This window comes from Canis lupus, chromosome 17 (genome assembly GCF_011100685.1).
Source record: "Canis lupus familiaris isolate Mischka breed German Shepherd chromosome 17, alternate assembly UU_Cfam_GSD_1.0, whole genome shotgun sequence".
In the NCBI taxonomy this organism is placed as follows: Eukaryota; Metazoa; Chordata; class Mammalia; order Carnivora; family Canidae; genus Canis; species Canis lupus.
The window spans coordinates 29,121,802-29,144,497 of NC_049238.1; the positions used below are offsets into that span (position 1 = coordinate 29,121,802).

Consider the following 22,696-nt stretch of genomic DNA (forward strand, 5'->3'; position numbering starts at 1 on the left):
GGAAGCACAGATTGCATGTGGCTGTCACATTCTGCTATATTTCAGTAGTGCCGAAATGTTAGGATTTCAAGAAAAGGATCAGGGAGCCTGTAATCATATTGCCACTACTGTCAGGAGCCAGTCTGGGTAACTAACACCACATTGAAGCTACCTCAACCTGAGACAGGAAAGGCATTGTTCATCTAGTTGAATATTTTCCTACTTAGAGAAGCACATCTTTGACCAGCGCTAGGTCATTCGTATTGGCCTGCTTTTGGCTTGAGCCTTATGGCCCAGAGAAAGCTTCTCCAGTCACAAGATTCCTTCAAATAGAATCTGCCTCTCCCTTTCACCTTTCACAAGAGGGCTCAGTGTTTGGTGACATGGTGTTGATTGAATTCAGATGCTAGAAGGGAGGAGAACCTAAGACATGCCCCTCCCTCAGAATTTTCAGAAGGCAAACAAACAGAGGAAAAGTCAAGCCAGTGAATGTCAATAATTCTAGCACTGTGTAGACAATACCTAGACACAAGGAAAATGGAGATACACTAGGACATATACAACAAAATCGCACATGCAGAAACTGCGATAGTAACTGCTGCCTCTAAGACATCAGAGTTCAGAAGAATTTCTGCCTTCTCTCAAACCTGCCCTTTCCCACGAGAAGGGGTTATAGTAAAACTGAGTCCTGTTTCATTGTGTCCTATAGCTTTTTAGTCCAGTGGCCACCTGTTTTGTTTGTTTTGCTTTGAGGAAACACTTGCAGTATGGCTTTGTGGCTGAGAGAATGTAGATTGGAACCAAATGATCTCACTTTGAGAACTGGTTCTTCCGCTTACTGGCTTTGTAGCTTGGGGCATCTCTTAGTCTCCTGGGGCCTCAGTTTCCACATCTGTCAAATGGACTGAATAATAGTAATTTCAATGAGGATTTATATGTGAAGCACTTGCATTGGTGCCTCAAGAACTGATGGTCTCTATTGGGGTGCTTACCTCCTGTTCATGTCCATAGACAATGTTCTGGATATTTCAAGGATGGAGAAGGTTAGATGAGCTTCCTGACTCAGACCTCACGAATACAAGCACAAGTACAGAAAGGCTCCATGTGCAGAAATTTCTTCTCAGTGTTTCTCCTCACCTATAGCTGAATATGCTAAACACCAGCCAGTGGCCAAGCTTTTTCTCTGGTACCGCTGTGTATAGTAGGTGACATTTTGTGAGAATTTAACTCCTACCATATGAGACCAATAGTTGCTCCTTCCCCTGGGCCCCTAGCATCTCAGATGTGCTTCCTTCCAGGACTCCTCACTCTGCAAATACTTTCATGTCTGTCTTTCATTGTCAAATCTGAACCGCCAGAGGGCAGAGAGTCTGTCCTTGTGTCTGTGGGTGTTAGCATATTGTCTGCCTCACAGAAGGCACCCAGGTTTTCTTGGGGGAGCAAATGAGCAGATTTATGTCATCTTAGTTCCCTGTAGAGGTGGCTATTAAATACCAACCCATAGAGGGATGACTTTGTGGGAATCCTCCATCTTTTAGTGCCCTTCCTGAAGATTAAGCTTAAAAGTCACTCGTCCCCTGGAAATACCACCACTAGTAATATAATTTGTTGTTGTTTCCTCTGGGTGAGGAAAAGGAGTGCCTTTCTTCTTTCCTTGCATCTCGATTTAAGAAATTCATTGTCCTGCCTTTCTTATCAGGAAGTTAATTTCACTTCTCACCCCAGTGTATGTGATTCAGACAGCTAATTACTGCACCCCACCTCAGTGGCCTCAGATGAATCTTTGTGTCTTGCTCCTGTTTATAGCTTCACTTTTTGTAGAGCTCTGAGTCCAGGAATAGGACTTGCCATCTGCCATGAGAAAATGAAGGGATGACAAGCATACTCTCTGTGTTTTGGGGGGTGCCTCTTTCTTGCCACAAAAATCTTGGGTCATCTTTGCTTTATTTATTGTCCTGTTAGAGTGTCTCTATTACTATATTAGTTACTGAGTTGTGGGTGGGACTAAAAACTTTAATGCCATGAAGATTCATAATCCAACAATAATGTTGAAAGACACTCTATCTCAAAGTCTATATTTTACTTCTTTTGAGATATACATACATACACATAAGCACACGCACACACACCTGTGTGTGCACATGTGCGTGTGTGCGCATATTTGCGCCCTTCTCCCCCCTAGTGCCATGAGAAAAATCTTACTATTGTCATAAGGTCATCATTAGAGGATATTACATATCAAAAACTCATTGTCATCACTTAGAAAGGCAGAGGTCAGTATATTTATATTTATAAACCTTTGCTTATCCACAAGAGATTTCAGGCAACTTTATAGCAAAAACAAGTAATAATGGTAAAATATTAAGAGAAAAGGAGGAATCATAGAATTGTACGTAAAAGTTGAAAGTGAAAACCAAAAAGTAAGTGCCCACAGGTACGTAGGCCGTAAGTGTCTGTCTTTGTAATTGCCAGGGCTAAACATTAGCCATGCTCCCAAACTCCTGGCCATCAAAGTGAAAAAAGGAGATAGAGTCAGATACACAATTCTTATTTTTAGAGGAAAGAAATCTACTGGAAGGGGCAACTTTCTCCTCACCTGGAAATTTAAAAAGCTCTAGATGATGCACTAGGTCTATCCTTAGTTTTTTTTCGTACCATCAGTGTGGGTAGAGGTTTCCTGTCTCAAGAGAAAGCAATAACAAAATATTAAAATGCAACTTAGTGAAAACAGTTTTCAGAGATCAGTGTGACACACAGCTGGAACCTAGGTGACTAGAGCACTGTCCCTTGGATTTTGAGAACTCCTTAAAATGTAGGAATAGCTCTAGAAAGCCCAGTTCAGGAGACAGTGGACTGAATGTGGTTGGGTTTTGTTTTGTCTTAAGATTTTATTTATTTATTTATTCGTTCATTCATGAGAGACACTGAGAGAGAGGCAGAGACAGAGGAAGAAGCAGGCTCCCTGTGGGAACCCTGATGTAGGACTGGATCACAGGACCCCAGGATCGCGACCTGAGCCAAAGGCAGATGCTTAACCACTGAGCCACTCAGGTGCCCCAAGTAGGCTAAATGTGAACATAATTAACCCCACGTGTAGAAATAGATATACCAGCTCTCAGTTCCTAAGCTGCCATTAAGGTGATCCACATGCTTTGTGTGTGTGTGTGTGTGTGTGTGTGTGTGTGTGTGTGTGTGTATGGGCATGTGTGTGTGCATCTGTGTGTGTTTTAAGACAAGCATTCAAGTGAAAACACGAGATTAAAAATGTTCACAGAAAATTGAGAACTCCTGAATTTTGAAAACATTAGCCTGGGTGAATGAATAGAATATTCTCCACAAATACTATTCTCTTTTTGGTTTGGTTTGATTTTGGTGGTGGGACTGAAGAGTTGCAAACCAGATCCAGGCAGTTTGTGACTGTATTCTCTGATGAGAACCAAAAGGAGGACCTACGAGGTGTTGGTTACAGGAGAGGCCTGGTTAGAAACCAATCAACAGGTGGTATGATTGAGCTCCTTGTATGGAAACTTAGAAGTCATCAAGGTCATTAGCTGGAAGGATGACTTCCATAGTAGTAGTAGTAGAGCTGTCTCAAGTCCCTTCAGTTCTGTGTCTGCTCAGGCCCACAAACGAAGGTTTTATCATCAGTCAGTGGGAACTGAGTGATGGCTTCTACTTTTATATGGGCAGTGTTCTCCATCTTGCTAACACACACCATGTTGTCTTACACTACTAGCCCACCCCTCTAATTCCTGAAAGAGTTTGGATTTGAAATCTCAAGCATAGAATGTGGAAGCAATCATCTGGTTGCTTAGATATGTGATCAGTTGTGTATGTATATGTACAAACATCTGAATAAAACAGAGCATCTCAGTTTGAGTTAATAACTAACTCTTCCAGCATCAGACACCAATATGTGAAATTCACCAGTCACGGGAGAGCCATACCCAACGTTGGCTTGCTCTTTGTGTAAAAATTTGGCATAGAAAACTCAGACCTACAGTCTTCTAAGACGGAAATTAGTGCAGAAACATCTATTGAGAACCCATTATCTGTATAGCTATAATGCTCAATAATGTTTCTAGAGACATAATATTTACTTCTACAGTAATGAAGAGAATACTACACTTTGAAAGAAATATTTCTCATTATGCACTTATTGACCACCTGTTGTGTTCCTGGGGGCCTTATCAAGCTGATCTTACTTAAGAGGGCTATCACTTTTTTGCAGTCCTTTATAAGGCTTGCTCCCTTTCCTTTATCCTGAAATAGATCTTGGGTGTACTGTAGTGCACACACTTCCTTCCTCCATGGAAAAGGGCTTTTTCTTCTTCAGGTATGTAGGATTGCATGTACCCTGTCTTTGCAATCTATCTGTTTGCTCTTGACATATGGAGAATTTTTCAGATGTGTCTCATCTGACACATAGTTGTCTCTCATTTGGTTTATGCTGTCTTCCCACTGGGTTTCCTACACAGCTCACTCACAGTGAAATGAGACCAGAGACCAGATACTGGCCTTTACCTACTGAGAGATTAAAGAGAAAAAGCAATAGAAGTGTATCTATTTGGATTTTTCTTCCACTTTCACATTTGATATAAAGTTCTGTGTTTTAGTCTTTTCCTTCACTAAAATTATATGCCTATCACCATCTGCCAATCAGTGTAATTTGGCAGGCAGTAACGTTTATTAACCATCTATACTATAAGGTTATTTTTCAGGAATTCTGGAATATATTAAAGAGGGAACAGAAGATTCCAGAACTTAAAATTTAATTGGGCAGACACAGAACAAACACAAAAATCACTAAAAACACACTTTTATGCATCTCCATATTGAGAAGTGCAAATTACATAGTAAATTATTTCCTTATAATATTTTTCATTTCCACGGCCACTTAAATTGTCCTCTTAGAGGGGTACTGGTAATCTCCACACTGTTCTGAGATTCCCATCTATTCCCTAAAGGCAGGGGAGCAATTGGTCACTGATCCTCAAAGACCACTGCCATCATCTTGTCATATATTTTTCTAAAGAGCCTCTATAAATTTCTCTCCACATCAGACAGGGATCTCATTTATGTTGTGTGTGAGGTTTTCTTTTAATCCTAAAGAACTGATTATATTTTCTAGGCTGGGTTTTTGGGGGTTCCTCAACTTTGAATTCCACCCCCTTGCTCTCTGTATATTCCCCCCGCTCTCTGTAGCTGGTGAGACCTAACTGCCAAGTCCTTCATCAACCACATCCCCTCCCACTGAAGCTTCTGCACACCCCACCAGAAAGGCTCTCAGGGGCAACGTTGCTCATAACCATACTCTTCCCTCCTCACATCCTCAAATCTTGCATCGAAATCTGTAGCTTCATAGAGATGGTAAATGTGGCTGATTCATGTAACCAAGTAATTGATATGGACAGGTTTATGCATTTTTTTTTCTTCAGTTTGAATGGGCACTCAGTGTTCAGTTAGAGTATGCTGTTTTACCTCACTGCACATTGTGCGAGTTTGATTTGTAAGAGTACTCCTGACTGCCCTTTCTTTCCAGTCCCAGCTCAGATTAGTATGTTAACTGAAAGATACAGAAGAATTCTGAGCTGTAATGAGATGTTACTTTGTAACATAACCTTAATTTTCTAAAAAAAGAAATACCATATATAGCAAGCAGTAGGGAAGCCTTCACACGTGCACATTTGCCACCTGTGTAAACATGGATATACTGGTCCCTTCATACCCGCTCCCCTCATACCCGTTATGTGACTTTGGGCAAGACACCTAACCTCTTGTAAGTTTCATTCTCCTAATCAAAGAAGTGGATATTAATACTTGCTCTGTCTTCTGCACTGGACTGTTATAAAATCAGATCAGAAAGTCATTGTCCTTAAGTATTAAATCAAGTGCAAATATATTCAAATTAAATTGCAGTGAAAGTCTCTTTAAAAATTGTGAATATGCAAGGTGACATATTAAATAATGTTGGGACGGAGAAGCCCATCAGAGGTGCATGTGTTATAGTCCAGTTTTTCCCACCTTATTAAACAGCATACATCAGCGTACATCAGCTGAACTTTCTTCAGCTTGGGAGTATTTTTATGTTTCCAGCTTTATTTAGACACATACCATACAATTCACCAAGTTAAGTTGTACGACTGTGGTTTTATGGTACATTCACAGGGTTGTGTAATCATCACAATCAATTTTAGAATACTCATGAATCGCCACAAAAGCTCTCAATTCATTAGCAGTTACTTTCCATTTGCCCTCAAAGCCCCCAGTCTTAGGCAATAACTAATCTAATTTTTGCCTCTATAAATGTGCCTATTATGGGCATTTCATATAAATAGAACCATACAATATGTTGGGGTTTTTTTATTGGCTTCATTAATTAGCATAATATTTGCAAGTTTCATTAATGTTATAGTGTATATCAGAACTTCATTCCTTTTTATGGCCAAGAAGTATTTTGTTGTGTGGATATACCACATTTTGTTTATCCTTAACATCAGTTCATAGACATTTAAGTTGTTTCTATGAAGTGAAGTGGTGTTTTGTTAAAGTCCCAAGTACTATTAAAATTATAGATTTATTAAGCTAGATAGAAAAAAGAATTTAGGAAAGAACACTGGAAGAACATGAAAACATCAACTCCAAAAGGACCTAAATAAATTTTTGGAGGCAGAACAAAACCTAATGTTAGAGACATGATCATTGATTTAAGGCAGAGAATTCTTTAACAAAACAAATGTAAATTCTTTAAAGCACATTTCAGATAGGTGAATTTCATGGTCAAAGGGGTACCTTTGTTTGGAGTAAGGGTAAATAAGGCAGTATAGATTTTGTTAAGGAAGAATTTCAGTTCCTTGGGACAAAGAGGATAGCATTGTAATTTTTTAAATTTTACTTCATTTGCATTGCCTTATTGCTTCTATTATTAAAAAAATCATATTGAGTTTAGTAAATTGCTGTAAAATTTTAACCTTTTGCTGTCAGAATTTTCTTGAGGCTGTTTGAAAAACAAAAGGACACCATTCGGAAATGATTTTGAATAGACTTTGTTTGCTTTAACTCCTTTCAGAAACAAAGCCAGCCTGTGTATTCAACAACGTGGAATATAACGATGGGGATATGTTTCGAATGGACAACTGTCGATTCTGTCGATGCCAGGGGGGTGTTTCCATCTGCTTCACTGCCCAGTGTGGTGAGCTGAACTGCGAGAGGTATTATGTGCCCGAAGGAGAGTGCTGCCCAGTGTGTGAAGGTAAGAAAGGGTGCTAATTAAAGATTAATAAAAATATGCATGGCTCAGAGTTTTAATATCAAAATCAACCCAACTCAGTCTCATCCAAAAGTAGAGGAATATTGAAGAAGTTCCCTTTTTATGACGTCACGATCCATCTTTTAGGACTTTGGTAATGCCAGGTAAACTGTGTGAAAATCTCTCCCCAAGGGAAATTACATCCTGGCAGTAGACAGTGGGCCACCTATTTATACAGCTCAACATGAGATTTCCCAGAAGTGCTATTAGTTACTTCCCTGTGGTTCCAGCAGTTAGTTCCTCAGTAAGTTCTGGGGAAGTTCTCTTCAGAAATTCCCTCCCTGCTTTCCTCAGATTGTTTAGCTAGAACAAGCCAGCCCTAATCACTGACCATCTCAGATTCAGCTCAGAGAGGAGCTTTCCCTATTTACTTTCCATCACCCATACTCTACCCCTTCAGGTAGATCAGGAATCAGCTGCCTACCCCTCAAACACGTGTGTTGGTGAGAGTGGGCTGAGTGGCATGGTGGTGACACCAGCTTAAGGCCTAGCCAAATGTCAGGTGTGGCCCTGGGTGGAAGGTTCTCAGGGGCCAGCTTTCTCACCCCTCCCAAGAAGAAGTAGTTTCATGTTCCTCCAAAAGGCTTATCCTCCCATCTCGGATATTTATAAATAATAAACATTTCAGAATAATAATTCTGAATATCCATTCACTATAACCAACACATTTTAAGGCTTATTAGGAAACTAAAGTTTAGAAAACTAGAATCGTTTTGAGTTTATAATAAAACCAGGAATAATACCCCCACACCTAACTGTGTCTCTGCTGTGACCACATCACACTGGTTCCCCAGAAAGGAGAGTCACATGAGCCTTCTTGTCCTGACTGACAGGGTCACAGGCCTTCAGTCTGGAATCAGACCTGTCAGTCTCATGTCTGAAGTTCACCCTGCCTTTATGTATGCACGGGAAACGGGAGAACAAAATGTCATGCCACGTTCCATACCTTTTTGTTTTCCTAAAATCCTTTTCAATGTGTGAGCTGTTTACTGCATAATTCTGAAGATCTGAAAATGTTTAAAGTATACAAACTGCATTCCTAACATTGAACAATTGTTTATAACAAGGAAATTCTTTCTCCTGTTAGCAATTATTTTAGCCAACATAGGAGAAAGGTGGTTCACTTTTTAGATGTCATTGGGGATTAATTTTTTAAAAATCGCATCAAACTTTTAACCTTTCCAAATGATCTCTTCCCTAGCTGGCCCCAGTTTGTAAGAGTCTCTGAAACTATGTAGCAGTTGGTGGTGTAAAAACATAGATAGGAACCTCTGTGTAATAATCATAATGAGTTGTCTGGGCACGGATCCGGTTATGTCTCACTTCCTGGAATTGAGATCCAGGCTCAGAGTAGAAATGAAGTATGCAGTGTAATATTTTTTATAAAGAAATTTATAAAGTCTTATCTAGCTCAGGTCTTTTGGCTGCTTCCATTTCTGGCAGACTGACTTTCTAAAGCTGTGACTGCATTATTTTAACTTTTGGCATTCTAACATTCTTATTAACGCTGTTACTTCTTTAGACTAAAGAGGACCAAACTCATAACTGCCTGGATTTTCCTCCCAGCTCCGCAGCCTTTACTTTTCGAAGCCAGATTTTATGTGTTTCTGAAAAAGAAAATTGAGTGGTTTATCTGGTTGCTCTTGTCATAATGGTAGTTGGGGATTTTGTATGCAGTCTGTACATCCTGCCTGGTCAGTAATGTCAGAAAACATTTTTTGTTTTTTTACAGTAACCTTGGCTACTTTTGTTCCCCAACCTTGGCTACTGTTTGGCCACCCAGTTCATGGGGAGAAAAATGGCCTGGTTCACAGCCTTCCCTCCAGGGTACAAGCAGTGATCCACAGTATGTCTTAACCAGCCTTGTCATGAATAAGGCCACAGCAGGTGCCTGCTGTACCCCTCACCTGGATCTCCAGGTGCCCTGAGATAGAGTTAAGTTATCCAAGAAGCCACAGTATCTCTCTGAGTTGGACAGGGGGCATTATTCTTCCACTTTACAGGTGGTGAGATTAAAGTATAATAAACATAAAAATCGACTTTGTCAAGAGCCTAAAATGGACCTGCCTTTTGTAATTATCCACCCACAGCTCTGTCTACAGAGCTTTCCAACTGTGTTAAGTGGCAACACTTGCACATTGATTCTTATGCTACAGATCCCCTGCCCCATCTGCAGTGTCAGGATGGGTGGATGTGAATTCAGAATGACAGCTGCTTTTGTGTGTCCCCCTGGAGACACCTGATGCCTAGAACCTGGGGGAAATGTCTCCAGGGGCAGGCAGAGATGAGATTGAGAATGCCCTCCATCTTACTTGGAACTTACATCTTTCATTTAGATCCGGTGTATCCTTTTAATAATCCTGCTGGCTGCTATGCCAATGGTCAGATCCGCGCGCACGGGGACCGGTGGCGAGAAGACGACTGCACTTTCTGCCAGTGTATCAATGGAGAACCCCACTGTGTGGCCACGGCCTGTGGGCAGAGCTGCATGAACCCCGTCAAAGTGCCTGGCGAGTGTTGCCCTGTGTGTGAAGGTAAGCCTTGTTGATTCTAATGAGTCCCTGGCCAGTGTCTCATGTTGGATAAGCTTCTGCCAGTATGTGCTTGTTTGTTTTTTATTTCCTCAGGCATAATGTCTGCTTCATGCTGTTACCAGTTGCAGATGAATTTATTATACAGCCAAAACTAATCGTTTGGGGCAAATGTTGCAAATTTACTGTGAGAACGGTGTGGTCTTTATTTTACTGTCACAAATATGCTTATCTCAATACTTTGACAATATAAGAATATATACATTTCAATTCAGTTCACTTCAAGCCTAATTAGCATCCACAGGTCAACGCGGTGAAATAGAATGGGAAATAAGACCCATGACTCAAGCATAGCATGTTTGATTTATGATGTTTCCATGAGCCTAGGAGTCGTGATGGCTAGAGGAAAAGCCTGCAACCATCAAAGGTAGTTTGCTCTCCCCACTGCCTTCACTCTGAGCATCCATTCTGCTTCTGGTATCCTGAGGCTTTTACTTAGGTCTTGGTTGCCTGCATTCACTAGCTCTCTTTCTGTTTTAATGGAGAGTAGCCCAAGGCCTCCTGGGTTAGCCTTTCCCAAGCCCTATTCCAGCCCATTTCCCCCATCCTGGGAAGTTTCTTTACACATTCAAGTCAGCCTTAATCCTCTGTGTCTGTTAGTACAGATCAGAGAGTGAATATTTACAGTGACAGATCCAATAGAGAGTATCCATCATTAAGAAGCACATTTGCATAGTAAAATGAACTACAGTGGATCATGTTGAAGATGGATCCTTCTAGAAGTTTTTAAACCAGCTATTAAGGAACTGACAGCCCTTTTCAGAAACTCATTTGACTAGGGGCGCCTGGGGAGCGCAGTTGGTTGAGTGGCCGACTCTCCAGCCAACTCTTGGTGTCTCCTCAGATCATTTTCTCAAGATCCTGGGATTGAGCCCCACATAGTGCTCAGTTCAGAGTGTGCTTGAGACTTTTTATCTCTCTCCCTTTGCCCCTCTGCCCTGCTCTCTCTCAAGTAAATAAAATCTTTAAAAAACAATTCATTTGACTAAATCCTATATCAAGAAGTCTTTTGCTTCTACCTAAATTGTAAGAAACTCAGACTTCAGAGTTTGCCTGACTAGGTTTTTTAACCTCTGAGGGCTTAGAAGTATAAAGAACTTAAAAATCATATAAAAATTTAAGCTGGAGGACTCCAGGTCTATTGACATCACCAAATCCCTTACCATTACTCTGCTCAGAGTGCAGCTGCCACACTCCAAAAGTTTATAGCTTCCAGATGACCAGTTTTGTAGAAATCACCCACCCCTCACACATACACTCCTCCCATCCCAAAGCAGTGTTTCAGTGCCGGAAAAAGGAGTGGATGGAAATACATATGATGGTATACGGTTGGCTTTATGAGAAAGGGTGCCTTGCTGAAACAGAGGTGGAAATATCTTTCCCTGAGAATTGGGGACAGACAGTCTTCTGTCAACTTGAAATAAACTTAAGTACATATATGTACGTGATAACTTTAAGAGAAATTTAAAGCCTACATGTATTAACCAGCAAACACTAATCCTTTAACTTCATGAGTCTTGAATTATAAATTGAAAAGAAATCTAAAAAGCTTATAAAAAAAAATTAAGGTCTTCTGTCTGAAAGTAAATGAAGGGAAGGCAAGCCCTTTTGCATGCATTAAGCTACCTACCACTGCAGTGCTGAAGCAGGCAAACTGTCCGTGAATAGGAATGTCTGTGTGCGAAACATCTCAGACCGATCGATTCCTACATCATGTGGATATTTGGATAGGGAGTGAATGTTAGAGTGATTACTTAGAGCTTGGGCTCACAGCATCTGTGTGGAGTTATAATCTAATCTTCCACTGTTTGAGGAAGGAGTGATAGTTTGGGTCAGCTGTTAATTTCCTAAGATATATTAAGAACTTCTGATCGTCCAAATACAGCACTGGGTGCAAAGATAAATAAGAGACAACTCCTTGTTAAAGTCAGAGAAAATATTTTAGTCTGTTTTAAATTAAACCAGGAGAAAAGGTGTGCCTGTATTTAGCTACTCTGGGGTTAAGTGCTTTGTATTTGTACCTGATGTTATTTAATCTTCTTGATAACATTGTGCTGAAGGCCTCATCATCTCATTTTAAAGATGAAGAAACTAAGGTAGAGAGATGTAGGTAATTTCCTCCAAGGTCAGTGGTCATTACATAGATGTGATGGGATACGGAAGTCTTGTCAGATTCAGCTACTTTCTACCTGGGTCCCACATTCCTAGATGTCGTCTGTTTGCTCTTGTCCTTATTTTCAGTTTCCTTATTCACCTTCCTTCATCTCTGGTTCTGGCCACTGTGTTAGGGGGAGACAGGAATGGGGTGGCAGTTTGAGGACTGCAAGGGGAATGATGCCTTTGAGACCCAACACAGAGCTCCTTCCCAAGCCTTGTGTCCAGACAACCTTCTGACCAGAGCTTAGTGTCTTAATTTCAAGTTTCTGCCGATCTCCATTCCCCTTTTCTCTTTAATCTAGCTTTTACTGCATTCCATTTTCTTGTCTTCAGAGAACTAAATTATCTTGAGTTTCTTTTCTTTTTTTTTTTTTTTTTGTTCTTAAGTGTGAGTTTCATTTAAGACTGTGCTTGCTCATTTTTAAGACATAATAGGAAGACAGATTCTTTTGGTATGGGATCAAAAAATAGTGCACAGCTTAAGAATAAATACTAAAAGGTTTAATAATAATAAACTTATAAAATAATGCAAGGCAAATGAATCTTATTACTTAGTTTAGAGGACCCAAGAAAAGACATTTCTGAAATTGTTCGAAAATACCTTTGTCAGCAGCATATTTAAGTAGAGTTTCAAGTGTTCTCAGAATAGTGAAAAGATTAGATGAAATAAGAAAAAAGTAAGGTGTTAATGTGTGATAAATAACAGCCACAATTATTTGGAGAAAACCAGAAACACTGGTGTTTATGCAGTTTGTACACAATAAATTCCTCTGTGCACAATTGCATAACAAATGCTGGCCTTCACTCTATTAGCTGCAGTCTGGTGGTACATAGTCAGAGCCTGAAATTAGATTAAAGAGCCCACACAAAGATTGTGGTTGGAGATTCTTTCTGAATAAATTATGTGTTACCAAATATGATAGGTCAGGACCTGCAGGGAGGGCAGACTTTGCTGTGAGCATGTTGTTACTGGAGACCCATACCTTCCAAGTGACAACACCGTGTGTTTGGTTACTCCCAGAGGACTGGGGACTGGAACCTGGGGGCCCTTCAAGACTCAGCTGTTACTTGACAGCTAACTTGATTCACAAGTACCTAAGTGCTTTTTAAATTGGCACTTAAGTACTCTTATGACTGAGTCTTACCAAGTTATTGTCAACACCCAATTCAGGTATATAGATAAGCCATCCTGTTCTGTAAGTCTGTTACTGATTGTATTCTTGGGTTTTGTTCTGCTGGCTTTTCTCTCCATTTCTTCTTCTTCTTCAATTGCATGATTTAAATTTTCTGGCCCTTCTTAAAGAACTAGGATGGAAGAGAATGGAGTACTATATAAAGTTTGCAATTTAAGTGTACAAATGGAAGATATGTCCTTATCTCCTTAAAAACTGAAGACACAGGGGCCCCTGGGTGGTACAGTTAGTTGAGCATCCAACTCTTGATTTCAGCTCAGGTCATGATCTGAGGGTCGTGTGATCAAGCTCCACATCGAGCTCCATGCTCAGCAGAGAGTCTGCTTGAGACTCTCCCCCACACGCCATCCTCCCTGCAGTGCACAAGTGCATGCGTGCTCGCTCTCTCATTCTGTCTCTAAAATAAATAAATCTTTTTAAAAAAAAAAAACCCTAAAAACTGAAAAGGAAGGTGGCAGAATTAGGTCTTCCTCAGCATCTAGCACCGTTTGTGTCATCTTATTTATAGCCCAGAATGACAGTAGCTAACATTTCTCACACACTGACTGAGCCAGCCTGAGTGCTTTAAGAGCAACAGCTCATTTGATCATCACAACTTCCCTCTGGTAGCACTGTCCTAATTTATCATCATAGAACCCAAAGTTGAGAGGTTGTGTAACTTGCCCAAGGTCAGACAGCTCAAAAATGGCAGAGCAGTATGTTCTCAGAGGATTGGCTCCAGACCCTGCAGGTGTCCTACCTCTGAGACAGACCATGTGCTGTACTCTAGGGTCACAGTGGCCTGAAAGAAGCTACTCCCCCACGAGCTAGGAACTTAGCATATTCTTTTGAATCTGTAAAACAGCACCTGACATGTAAGTAGAGGCTCAGAAGTTGTTAAATGAATAAATGATGAGTGAGCGAGCAAGCAAGCAAGGGAGAGAGTGAGAGCTTGGAGTAGGAAATCAAGCAAACTCATCTTCTAGATGTCCTTCTTAACTCATGAGGTGGCGTACCCTGATAGAGGGTTTCTTAACACTGATTAGATGAGGCAAGAATAATGTTAGGATGCTTTTATTTGAAAATACACTCTGAGAATAGAAAGCAGAGTGTTAGATGGAGTGTGTTTGGCACACAGTGGGCCCAGATGTCTACAGGCAAGTTAGACCATTTAGCTTCACGTTGACCGTTCATCCTCCTGATGAGCACTGAGCTCTTGACTCCTTCCCAGGGCAGCCAAGGGGCCTTCCAGCACTGGTTTGTAAATGGCAGCTCATCTCTCTTCAATTCAGCCCGTGTCCAGAATCACAGAATTTAAGTGGGACTTCCGCAGACTCTACAAGGCTAATAATGCTCAATGTCATGTTTAATGTACCACTCTTAAGATCTGCCTTGCGAGCATATAGGTGCTGCTGCCTTTACGTCAGCTAGAATTTTAATGTCACAATTCAATATTGAAAATACTTTTTTTCTCAATAACATCAGATATCAGTGCTGCCTATGCTGATTCTTAATGTCAGAGGGATGTCCCTTAAGGACATAGTACTACTTTCCATTAAAAAAAAAAAATCTATTTTATAATTAAAGGTAAGATAGGTGTTGGGGAAGAAAATTTTGGCTCTAAGGTATATATGACATGCCCTTGATGACTCAATAAGAAAAATGCAAGAAATGTGAACAGGTGTGAGGCCAGGTTGGCTACCATACCTGATGCAAGAGATAAGAATTTCATTGTCACTTAGAAGTCTTGATGTCAAGCCTAATCTGCTGTGCATCTTGGGCTATAGCTGGACCCCACCCAGGTGGCCACTGTGACCTAAGTGTTCTTCGAGCCCAGTGTGTACAGTCTCCTGCTGGGAGGATTTGTTTGTTTTGATGACCTGGGGGATTTCAGAGCCAACACCAAGAATATCACCTTTCAAAATTAGGAACAACGTGGGTAATATTTTATAAGGTAATATTCAATATTATGACTTAGATTTCCAGTAAATAAATTCCATGCCTCATGGAAATAACCTCATAAAATGAAGAGTCTGGCAAATGGCTAGTTTTTTCAACTAGTTCTGTTTCTCTGAAACAAAAGCAAATCTATTTCCCATCTCAAGAAATCAAAGAGTTATTTGTAGTTTATCAAAGCTAGATATTGGGTATATAAGGATCTGTCATATTACGCTATTTACTTCAGTATTTGAAAAAAAATTTCCATAATAAAAACTTAACATGTGTCTTATTTGCAGAGTTATTTTATGAAACTGAACGAAGTTTCAGAAAGGCCTAATAATTCCCCTAACCTGAAGTAAACCAATTCTTGAAGTAGAAGGTTAAGAGCTGCCTTCTGCATTGATTCTAATTCTCTGGACTTAGGATAGAATGTGATTGAACCAATCAACTATCTTTTGTCCCAGCCCCTGGCTTTCTTGGATCTCTTACTTGAGTAATCCTCATCCTACTTGAGACAGTGTTGAAGAACTTGAGGCTTTTCTTGACCTGTGTGGCTCTAGTAAGCCACTGCAATATCAGCTCACCGAGTAGAATGCATGCTGTGTACCTCCAGGGGACTGGAGGTCTGTCAAACATACTGTCCTCCTCATTATCAATCCTAATTTTATAGGAATTTTTATTTTCTATCCCATAAATGCTGATGATATCACTTGAATCAAACCGCCCTTCAAATGAATTTTCTACTGGGCTGCCAGAAAAGTCTGTACCAGGCACATATCTGGGTGGGAATTCCTTAAAACAAGAAAAAATGTTTCCAGCCCTGCCCATAATACTTCCTCACTGAACAGTATCTCAAATGATTAAGCTACTGCTTCTGTGGCAAGGAGTCAAGCATAGTTTCACTGACCCAAGAGGCAGTGAAGTCAAAGATGCCACGAGGTCACATGATATTAACATTCTGATACATCAAACAGGGATCAAAACTCAGTTTATGGGTGGTATTGCTTCAGTGCCATCTACGGTGCTATTATTAGTAGGCCAAGAATAATAAAATACTCGTAATATCTCAAAGACCGTTAGGCATGCTGTTTCATCTTTTAACTCTAAGTGTCCTGGAAACTCATTCCATAAATGGGAATTAAAATACAGCACAGTCTGTTTTTTAGCTTGTCCAAATAAGGTCCTGTGTTGGGTAACAAATGCACAGCAGATGACTGTGTGTTAACCTAGGTAGGTTTTTAACCTAAAGCATCAAAAATTTTTCTTGAATGAATTTCATAATATTTTGGTTTTCTCCAGTAATTTAAAATAGCTTTAGATATTTCAAGTAACATTAGAATATTATTGTTCAGAGCGTATTATGAAACACATGATTAGAAAAACCTCTGCCTCTGATTTCACAGCTTCCAGCAACCCCAGCTCTTAAGCATTTTCCTGGGGATGTGGCCTGCGAGGGGCAGGTTGCTGTTTATTTCTCCTGCTATCGACTTCCCATACCTAAAAGGGCATTATTGCTAGGTGTCTCCTAATTTTCCTACGCAGATAATAATTGAATCTAATAGCTTAGACTTGGGCCTGCTAATTTTCATCTAATCAACAGAGGCAGGAAAACATAGTCTGGAATGCTAACTATGTGAATGAAAAATATTTAGTCATTCTTGAAATGATAGGAATGTTTTTCCAACAAGCTTAAATAAACACAATCTCTACTGAGACTGTGTTAAACTTTTTTTGGATAAGAGACAACTCTTAGGCAACCAAACAGAAGTTAATGAAGGTTATTAAGAAACATGCCCGTCAGAAAAGACTCGTGGACTTTAAAAAAGACAGATCTCATTTTCTTTATGGAATAACCATTGACTCAGAAGTAGCAGAATTGGTTTCCTTTTATCTTTTGTCAGTTTGATAGAATTTAACATTTTAGCTAATAATCACATTGTCTAGCTTTTCAGAGATTTTCAGCTTTACCTAACCATGACTCTATTAGACCATCTTATTTTAAAATCCTCATCTTCATCTCCTTCCACGCTTTACCTCTGTTCTAGAACGGAAATGGAATGGACTCAACACACCTGAGACCTGTGTTCTCAGTGCAGCACTTTTTATATGAAGCTTGTTTGTTTATACCAATATAAGGTCCAATGATAAAGTAGCAAAATTATTTTTAAATGTACCAAGATTTACATATCCAAGTGAAGTGTGTTTCCTTTCAAAATAGTTCTCTGGGAAAACTACGCAGTTCCTGCAGAAATACAATCATTCAGGACATTTTTGATACTTCTCTGTTGGAACTGGTATTAGAGCTTGTGGCACATCCTTTTGAATGCCCGTAGCTTCTCAGACCCCTGACTTTAAAGGTTTATCAGACTCTAGGAAATAGAGTCATTCATGTCTAAGTCTCGTGAAAAAAAGTGGATGATCTAGCTCAGTAAAATCGTTCAGGGGAAGCAGAAAGGGACAGTAAAATAAAGGTACTTTGTCTTCTATGACATAGTAATTTGCTCTGAAAAGCTACTCTAAAAGAGAAGCTTCAAATAGAATTTTAACATGAATAGCATTTTAGCACAAGCATATAGCCTCTGAAAGTGTGCTTTTAGCAATAACAACTTATTTGTAAGTATAACTCCTGGTGTGTTTATTTTTTAAAAAAATCAATTCACTTACTACATAGTATTTTTATGACTTTTAGGGGCTAGAAGCATTTATTTAAATGGTCATGTATTACAACATTTTTTATGATGTTACAGGTGCTCCATTCAAACATATTTTCAAATAAATTAGACTAAAATAATTTCCCTGTAGAAATAACTCTTTTAAGAGACTTAGTGATTCCTCCAAGATTTATTTTTAATATCCTAGCTCTCTAACTCCACTTCTGGTTGTACCATTTTAAACTTTCACTGTATGGTCTTAAGTTTATCTTATAAGAACAAAATGATTTCACATTATTTAATATATGAGGGTTAGCTTTAGAGATTGTAACCCAGTGAATTGTTTTAGAGGCCCTCTTTAGAGTATTTCCTGTGCTGTGTCTGTCTGATTGTTGAAGATAAAATGTCACTCAGTGTATAAAATGTGTGCTACAGTGTTATTATTTAAAAAAAAAAAAATCAGGAGTGAAAATGTCTACTAAAGAGTGTCCCTTAGCCATTTGTGGATCTTCCATTAGAGGTAGCTCCTGAGGGGGCAGGGAGCTGATGACATTCATATGTCCTCATCTCCATTTGGGACTCCTAACTGCTCCCCATAACCATCAGCATGCACTGGGAGGTCTACCAGGGACTCAGCTGTGCCATACCATAGTCCAGGGGACCTACCATCAGTTTATTCTAAACTCAGTAGGTAATCAGTGATAATGAACATTGAGTAATTTTTTTGAAATTTGTCAGAAGCATGAAGTGATGGTAATGCCTTGGCATTTTTTTAATTCGAGTTGAATTATTAGGAGTTAGGCCAAATTACCATTTGTACCTACAGAATACCTTTTTACACATCAAGTGAATATTACTTTCACACCTGAGAGATTAGCTGGATTTATCACATTTGTTTGAAACAGAGCCCAATTCAGGTGGCCAGACCAGAGACCACAAAATGTAATTAATGCTGGTCACCAATCGAAAATAAGATTCAGTACAAGGCTCTGTCTTTTATTTTGCAGTGCCACTGTGAAACACAATCAGGAATCCCCAAGAAAGTTCTGAGGCCAACAAGTACTTGGCTCCTGGGGAGTCTTAGAGTCCTGAGCAGTCTAGATTTGACTCTTCACCTTGGCTACTGGAGCAAACCAAGAGCTGTATCTGTGAGCTACGTCCCAACCAGGCAGGACCTCACAGCATGTGCTCTGGGTGCTGACCTCATCCCATTTACTGGCTCCAGTAAATTCTTTTCTACTAAAAATTTACCTTGGCCTTCATTTCCTCCCTTTTGAAAAAGTATACATGCATGATATAATTTGAGGCTGCTTTGGATCTGCTTTGGAACCAAGCAAGGTGTATTTAATGCTTGTTTGGGTCTTTGGTACTTGCCATTTGCCTATACCTGTGCTTTTATACTGTGACCCTGGCACCATTAGTTTGGCTATTGTTAAGAAAACAAGAGATGATATTCTTTTTCACCCTATTAGAAAGCTGTGGCCCTGCACATCAGTTCACTTTTTAAAAACAATTCAAGGAGTCTCTATTTTATTCAAAATTTTATCTAAAAAATGCTTAGCAAAGATAATAAATAGTTTGGGATGGATGGCCATATGCCTCATAGATTGAGAGGGATCAGTAAGTTCAGATCTTTTCAAGATTATGACTCTTTCATGCTTTCTGGGAACCAAGTTTTAGAAAGATTCCATGGAGATTTTAGGCCAGATTAATTCAGTAGAGATGCTTTACAGTCCTGTGACAGACACTGAGCACATTATTATTTGAGTGAAATGCCCCCAGTATTGTTAAGAAAGTACTGGTTGAACTGTCTCTTACTGTTGACGTAAGTCTTATTCAGTCATACATCTGAAACTAGGATTTGTTTATCAAAGACAGCTTTTAGAGATGGGTCTTCTGTCTCCTCTTGCAATTTGAGAGTGGCAAGACCACTGGCAAAGCTACCAAAATATTCCGTATTTTAACGTAATGAGTTTGCCCTCCTCCCCAAAGATCCAGCAAGGCCCCCATCATAAGAGAGGAAGAACGGGGTCAGCCAGGCACACAGAACCATTGTTTCAACTCACACTGGATAAGCTGATTATGAAGAGATTTCTGTTCTCTTCGAGACACCACGGATATAGTCAAATGCGGAACAATGATATCAGACTGCCACTCAGCAAATGTGAAAGGCGCCAGTGGCTGGTCACTAACACGCTCCAAAGCTTACCAGACCATATGAAAGGATGCCATGGACCAACCCACATCCCAGATGCTTTTCATGTTATCATTGGAGATAGAAAAGGATGCTTAGGTTACAATGGACCGGGTTCAGAATGCCAAACCAGTTGTCATACCATTTATCAGCTGAACATTTAAGGCCTGCAAAAGGGCACATAATTCATTTACTCAGCCATCCTCTTGAGACCAGTTGTAGCTCCACGCGGGCAGGATAGTCATGACAAGAGTAATTATAGCAACAAGTAATAGCCATGTAACCCCTAGAGTTTATTGTCCCCTCTTTATGATCTTATTTGAGCCTCACAGTGATATTGTGAGGTTGGAATAATGGATATTCCCATTTTATAGAAACCCAAAGGGGTTCAGCATCATGTGTAAGACCATGAGAGAATAGAGACTCAAGCTAAATCTCCTGTCTCCAAGTCCATGTCCTTGGCATAGCTTCTCTTTAGACCCCCATTATGAAAAGGGAGAGGATGACAAAAGGAAGTTGGTGAATATGAAAAGTACTTGACCATCCTGGCTCAGATATAGAAGCCATTCTTGCTCCTGGCTCTATTCTCAGGTACTGAGACCGTTACTATTATTCTGGCCTTTCTGTAGCCTGGCCTTTGATCCTGTTAGATTTCCTGAGCCTCTCCCTGGCTCAGGAATTTTGACCTTGCTGTTCGACCTCCAGGAAAGCCTATTGTGGCTGTGCAGGGACACAGGCCCTACCCGAGGGCACGCAAGCCGCGTTCCCCAGTTGTCTCAGTGCTCATGCTCCCCAGCTGCCCAGCCTCGTTCCCATCCAGGCCCTGGGCCCTGACCAGTGGCACATCCCGACTGAGTAAAGTAAATGGGCTCCTCAGCTCCCCCTCCAGGTGCCAGGTGCTGAGATGACATCATCTGTGCACTCTTTCACATTCAGGAGCCCACTCGTCCCTTTTCTCCTTCTGACTCTTTGCCACTGTTTGTTTTCGTCGCAAGGTAAATTTGCTGAGCACTAAGCAAAAGGGCCCATTCTTCATCCCCTGCTTGTTGTATTGCTGAATTGAGTGTGTGCCCAGCTCTTTGCAGGACTATTTTCATAATACTTTATTCGGCACCATCAGTGAATTGAGATAGTCATAGAAGTGAATTCCTCAGAAAATTGAAATTTCAGGGTGTCAGATTTTATGTTAAGAATTTTGAGGGAGACCTACGCTGCTTTGTATATTTGTCTGCCTTCTCAAGCCAAAGATACAGATCATAATCGAACCTGTTTCAGGCAGTTGCTTATCATCACTGGGTTTCTCGCTTAGACTGCTTGGATTTGGGGATTTTTGCTCAGTTTTCACTATTATTACAGTGTCAGGTTCACAGCAGCCTTCTGATCTAGCTTGCTGCTCAGGGGAAGCTCATTTAGTACCAACTATGTGTAAGGGACTAGCGCAGCAATGAGAATCCTAAAGAACTTACTATCCAGTCCTCCAAAAGGTAGTAAATGAGGGATTCAGCCTGTTAAGGACAATATTGAATGGGAGCCCTTCTTCATCAAAAAAGTGTATGCTGACTTTCGGTGCCCAGGCATCTTTTTTCTTCTTTATTCAGTCATTTAGCATAACTGTGGGCCAAATACTAGTCTTGGTGCTGAAGTTATAAATTGTGAATAAATCATCATTCCTAATGCAGGGACCATTCCTCGAGGGTGTGTTGAGATACCAAAATGCTGAGCACCTGACACACAGTTCAATATAGCTGTTAAAATATGTGTATACACACACATATACAAATGTATTTATGTGACCCATTATTTCTGGTTGAAGATTACCAAGCTCCATCATCTAAGAAAATGAACGATAAAATAATATAAAAATAAAATATAAGACTCATATAGAAGATTCAAATTATTCTTGGAATCTTTTTTTTTTTTTTTTTGGTAAGATCTCTCAAGCTAGATTCTTGGAAAAATATATCCTTTATATAAAAAAAAATTTGTCTTTTGTGGTCTTTGAATAATAACCTCAGAATCCTACTACTGTCTTTTCCTATTAAATATGAGATTGATAAAAGAAGAAAAATATCTCCAACAGCCAAGTTCCTTGGAAAAAAGCATACAAAGTTAATAAATAGGTCTAAAGTAAACATATGGTCACTTCTCTATCTGACCATAAAATAATACAGATCTTGGGGACATTTTCACGCTATTCATTTTAAATAAAGAAACTGCTCTCTGATAAGTACTTTAAAAATTACAAGGATGTAGGTGTTGTTATGAGAAATATATACAAAGGAAAAAAGGATCACTAAGTGTGTAGTGGCTGAAAGAATTTGAGAACTCCAGCTGTATTTTTCCATGACTTCATGAGACTTTTTGTAAATACACATCCATACCCCCATGGAAATCCCCACCTTCCAGGTTAGGGGGGTTTTGTATCCTCAGTCTCTTTCTTCTTATCATCCACATTAATAGTTTCCCCTCTAATTTCATTTGGGAAAATTTCATCTTTATACCACTTCTCTTCCCAGGCTATAATTGTGTTGACAATTTGGTGATTTATTGGAATGGTTTTCTGACCAGTTAGGGTCACATTTGAAAAGCCACTGTGGAGGACGCCTGGGTGGCTCAGTGGTTGAAAAGCCACTGTGGTAACAGAATGACATATGAAGACACAGTAAAGCAGATAAGCTATCTCCTTTGGTTCTGTCTTGTCC

General features: G+C 39.9%; 1 protein-coding gene across 3 annotated transcripts in view; it reads left to right on the plus strand.

The window, feature by feature from the left end:
- CRIM1 (cysteine rich transmembrane BMP regulator 1) overlaps positions 1–22,696 on the plus strand; it is a 184,877-nt gene that overhangs the window by 105,787 nt on the left and 56,394 nt on the right. For all 3 annotated transcript variants that reach the window (XM_038561256.1, XM_038561254.1, XM_038561255.1), the window contains 2 exons: positions 7,049–7,231; positions 9,625–9,822. In XM_038561256.1, the coding sequence (XP_038417184.1) occupies positions 7,049–7,231; positions 9,625–9,822 (381 nt within the window). The remainder of the gene's footprint in view (positions 1–7,048; positions 7,232–9,624; positions 9,823–22,696) is intronic.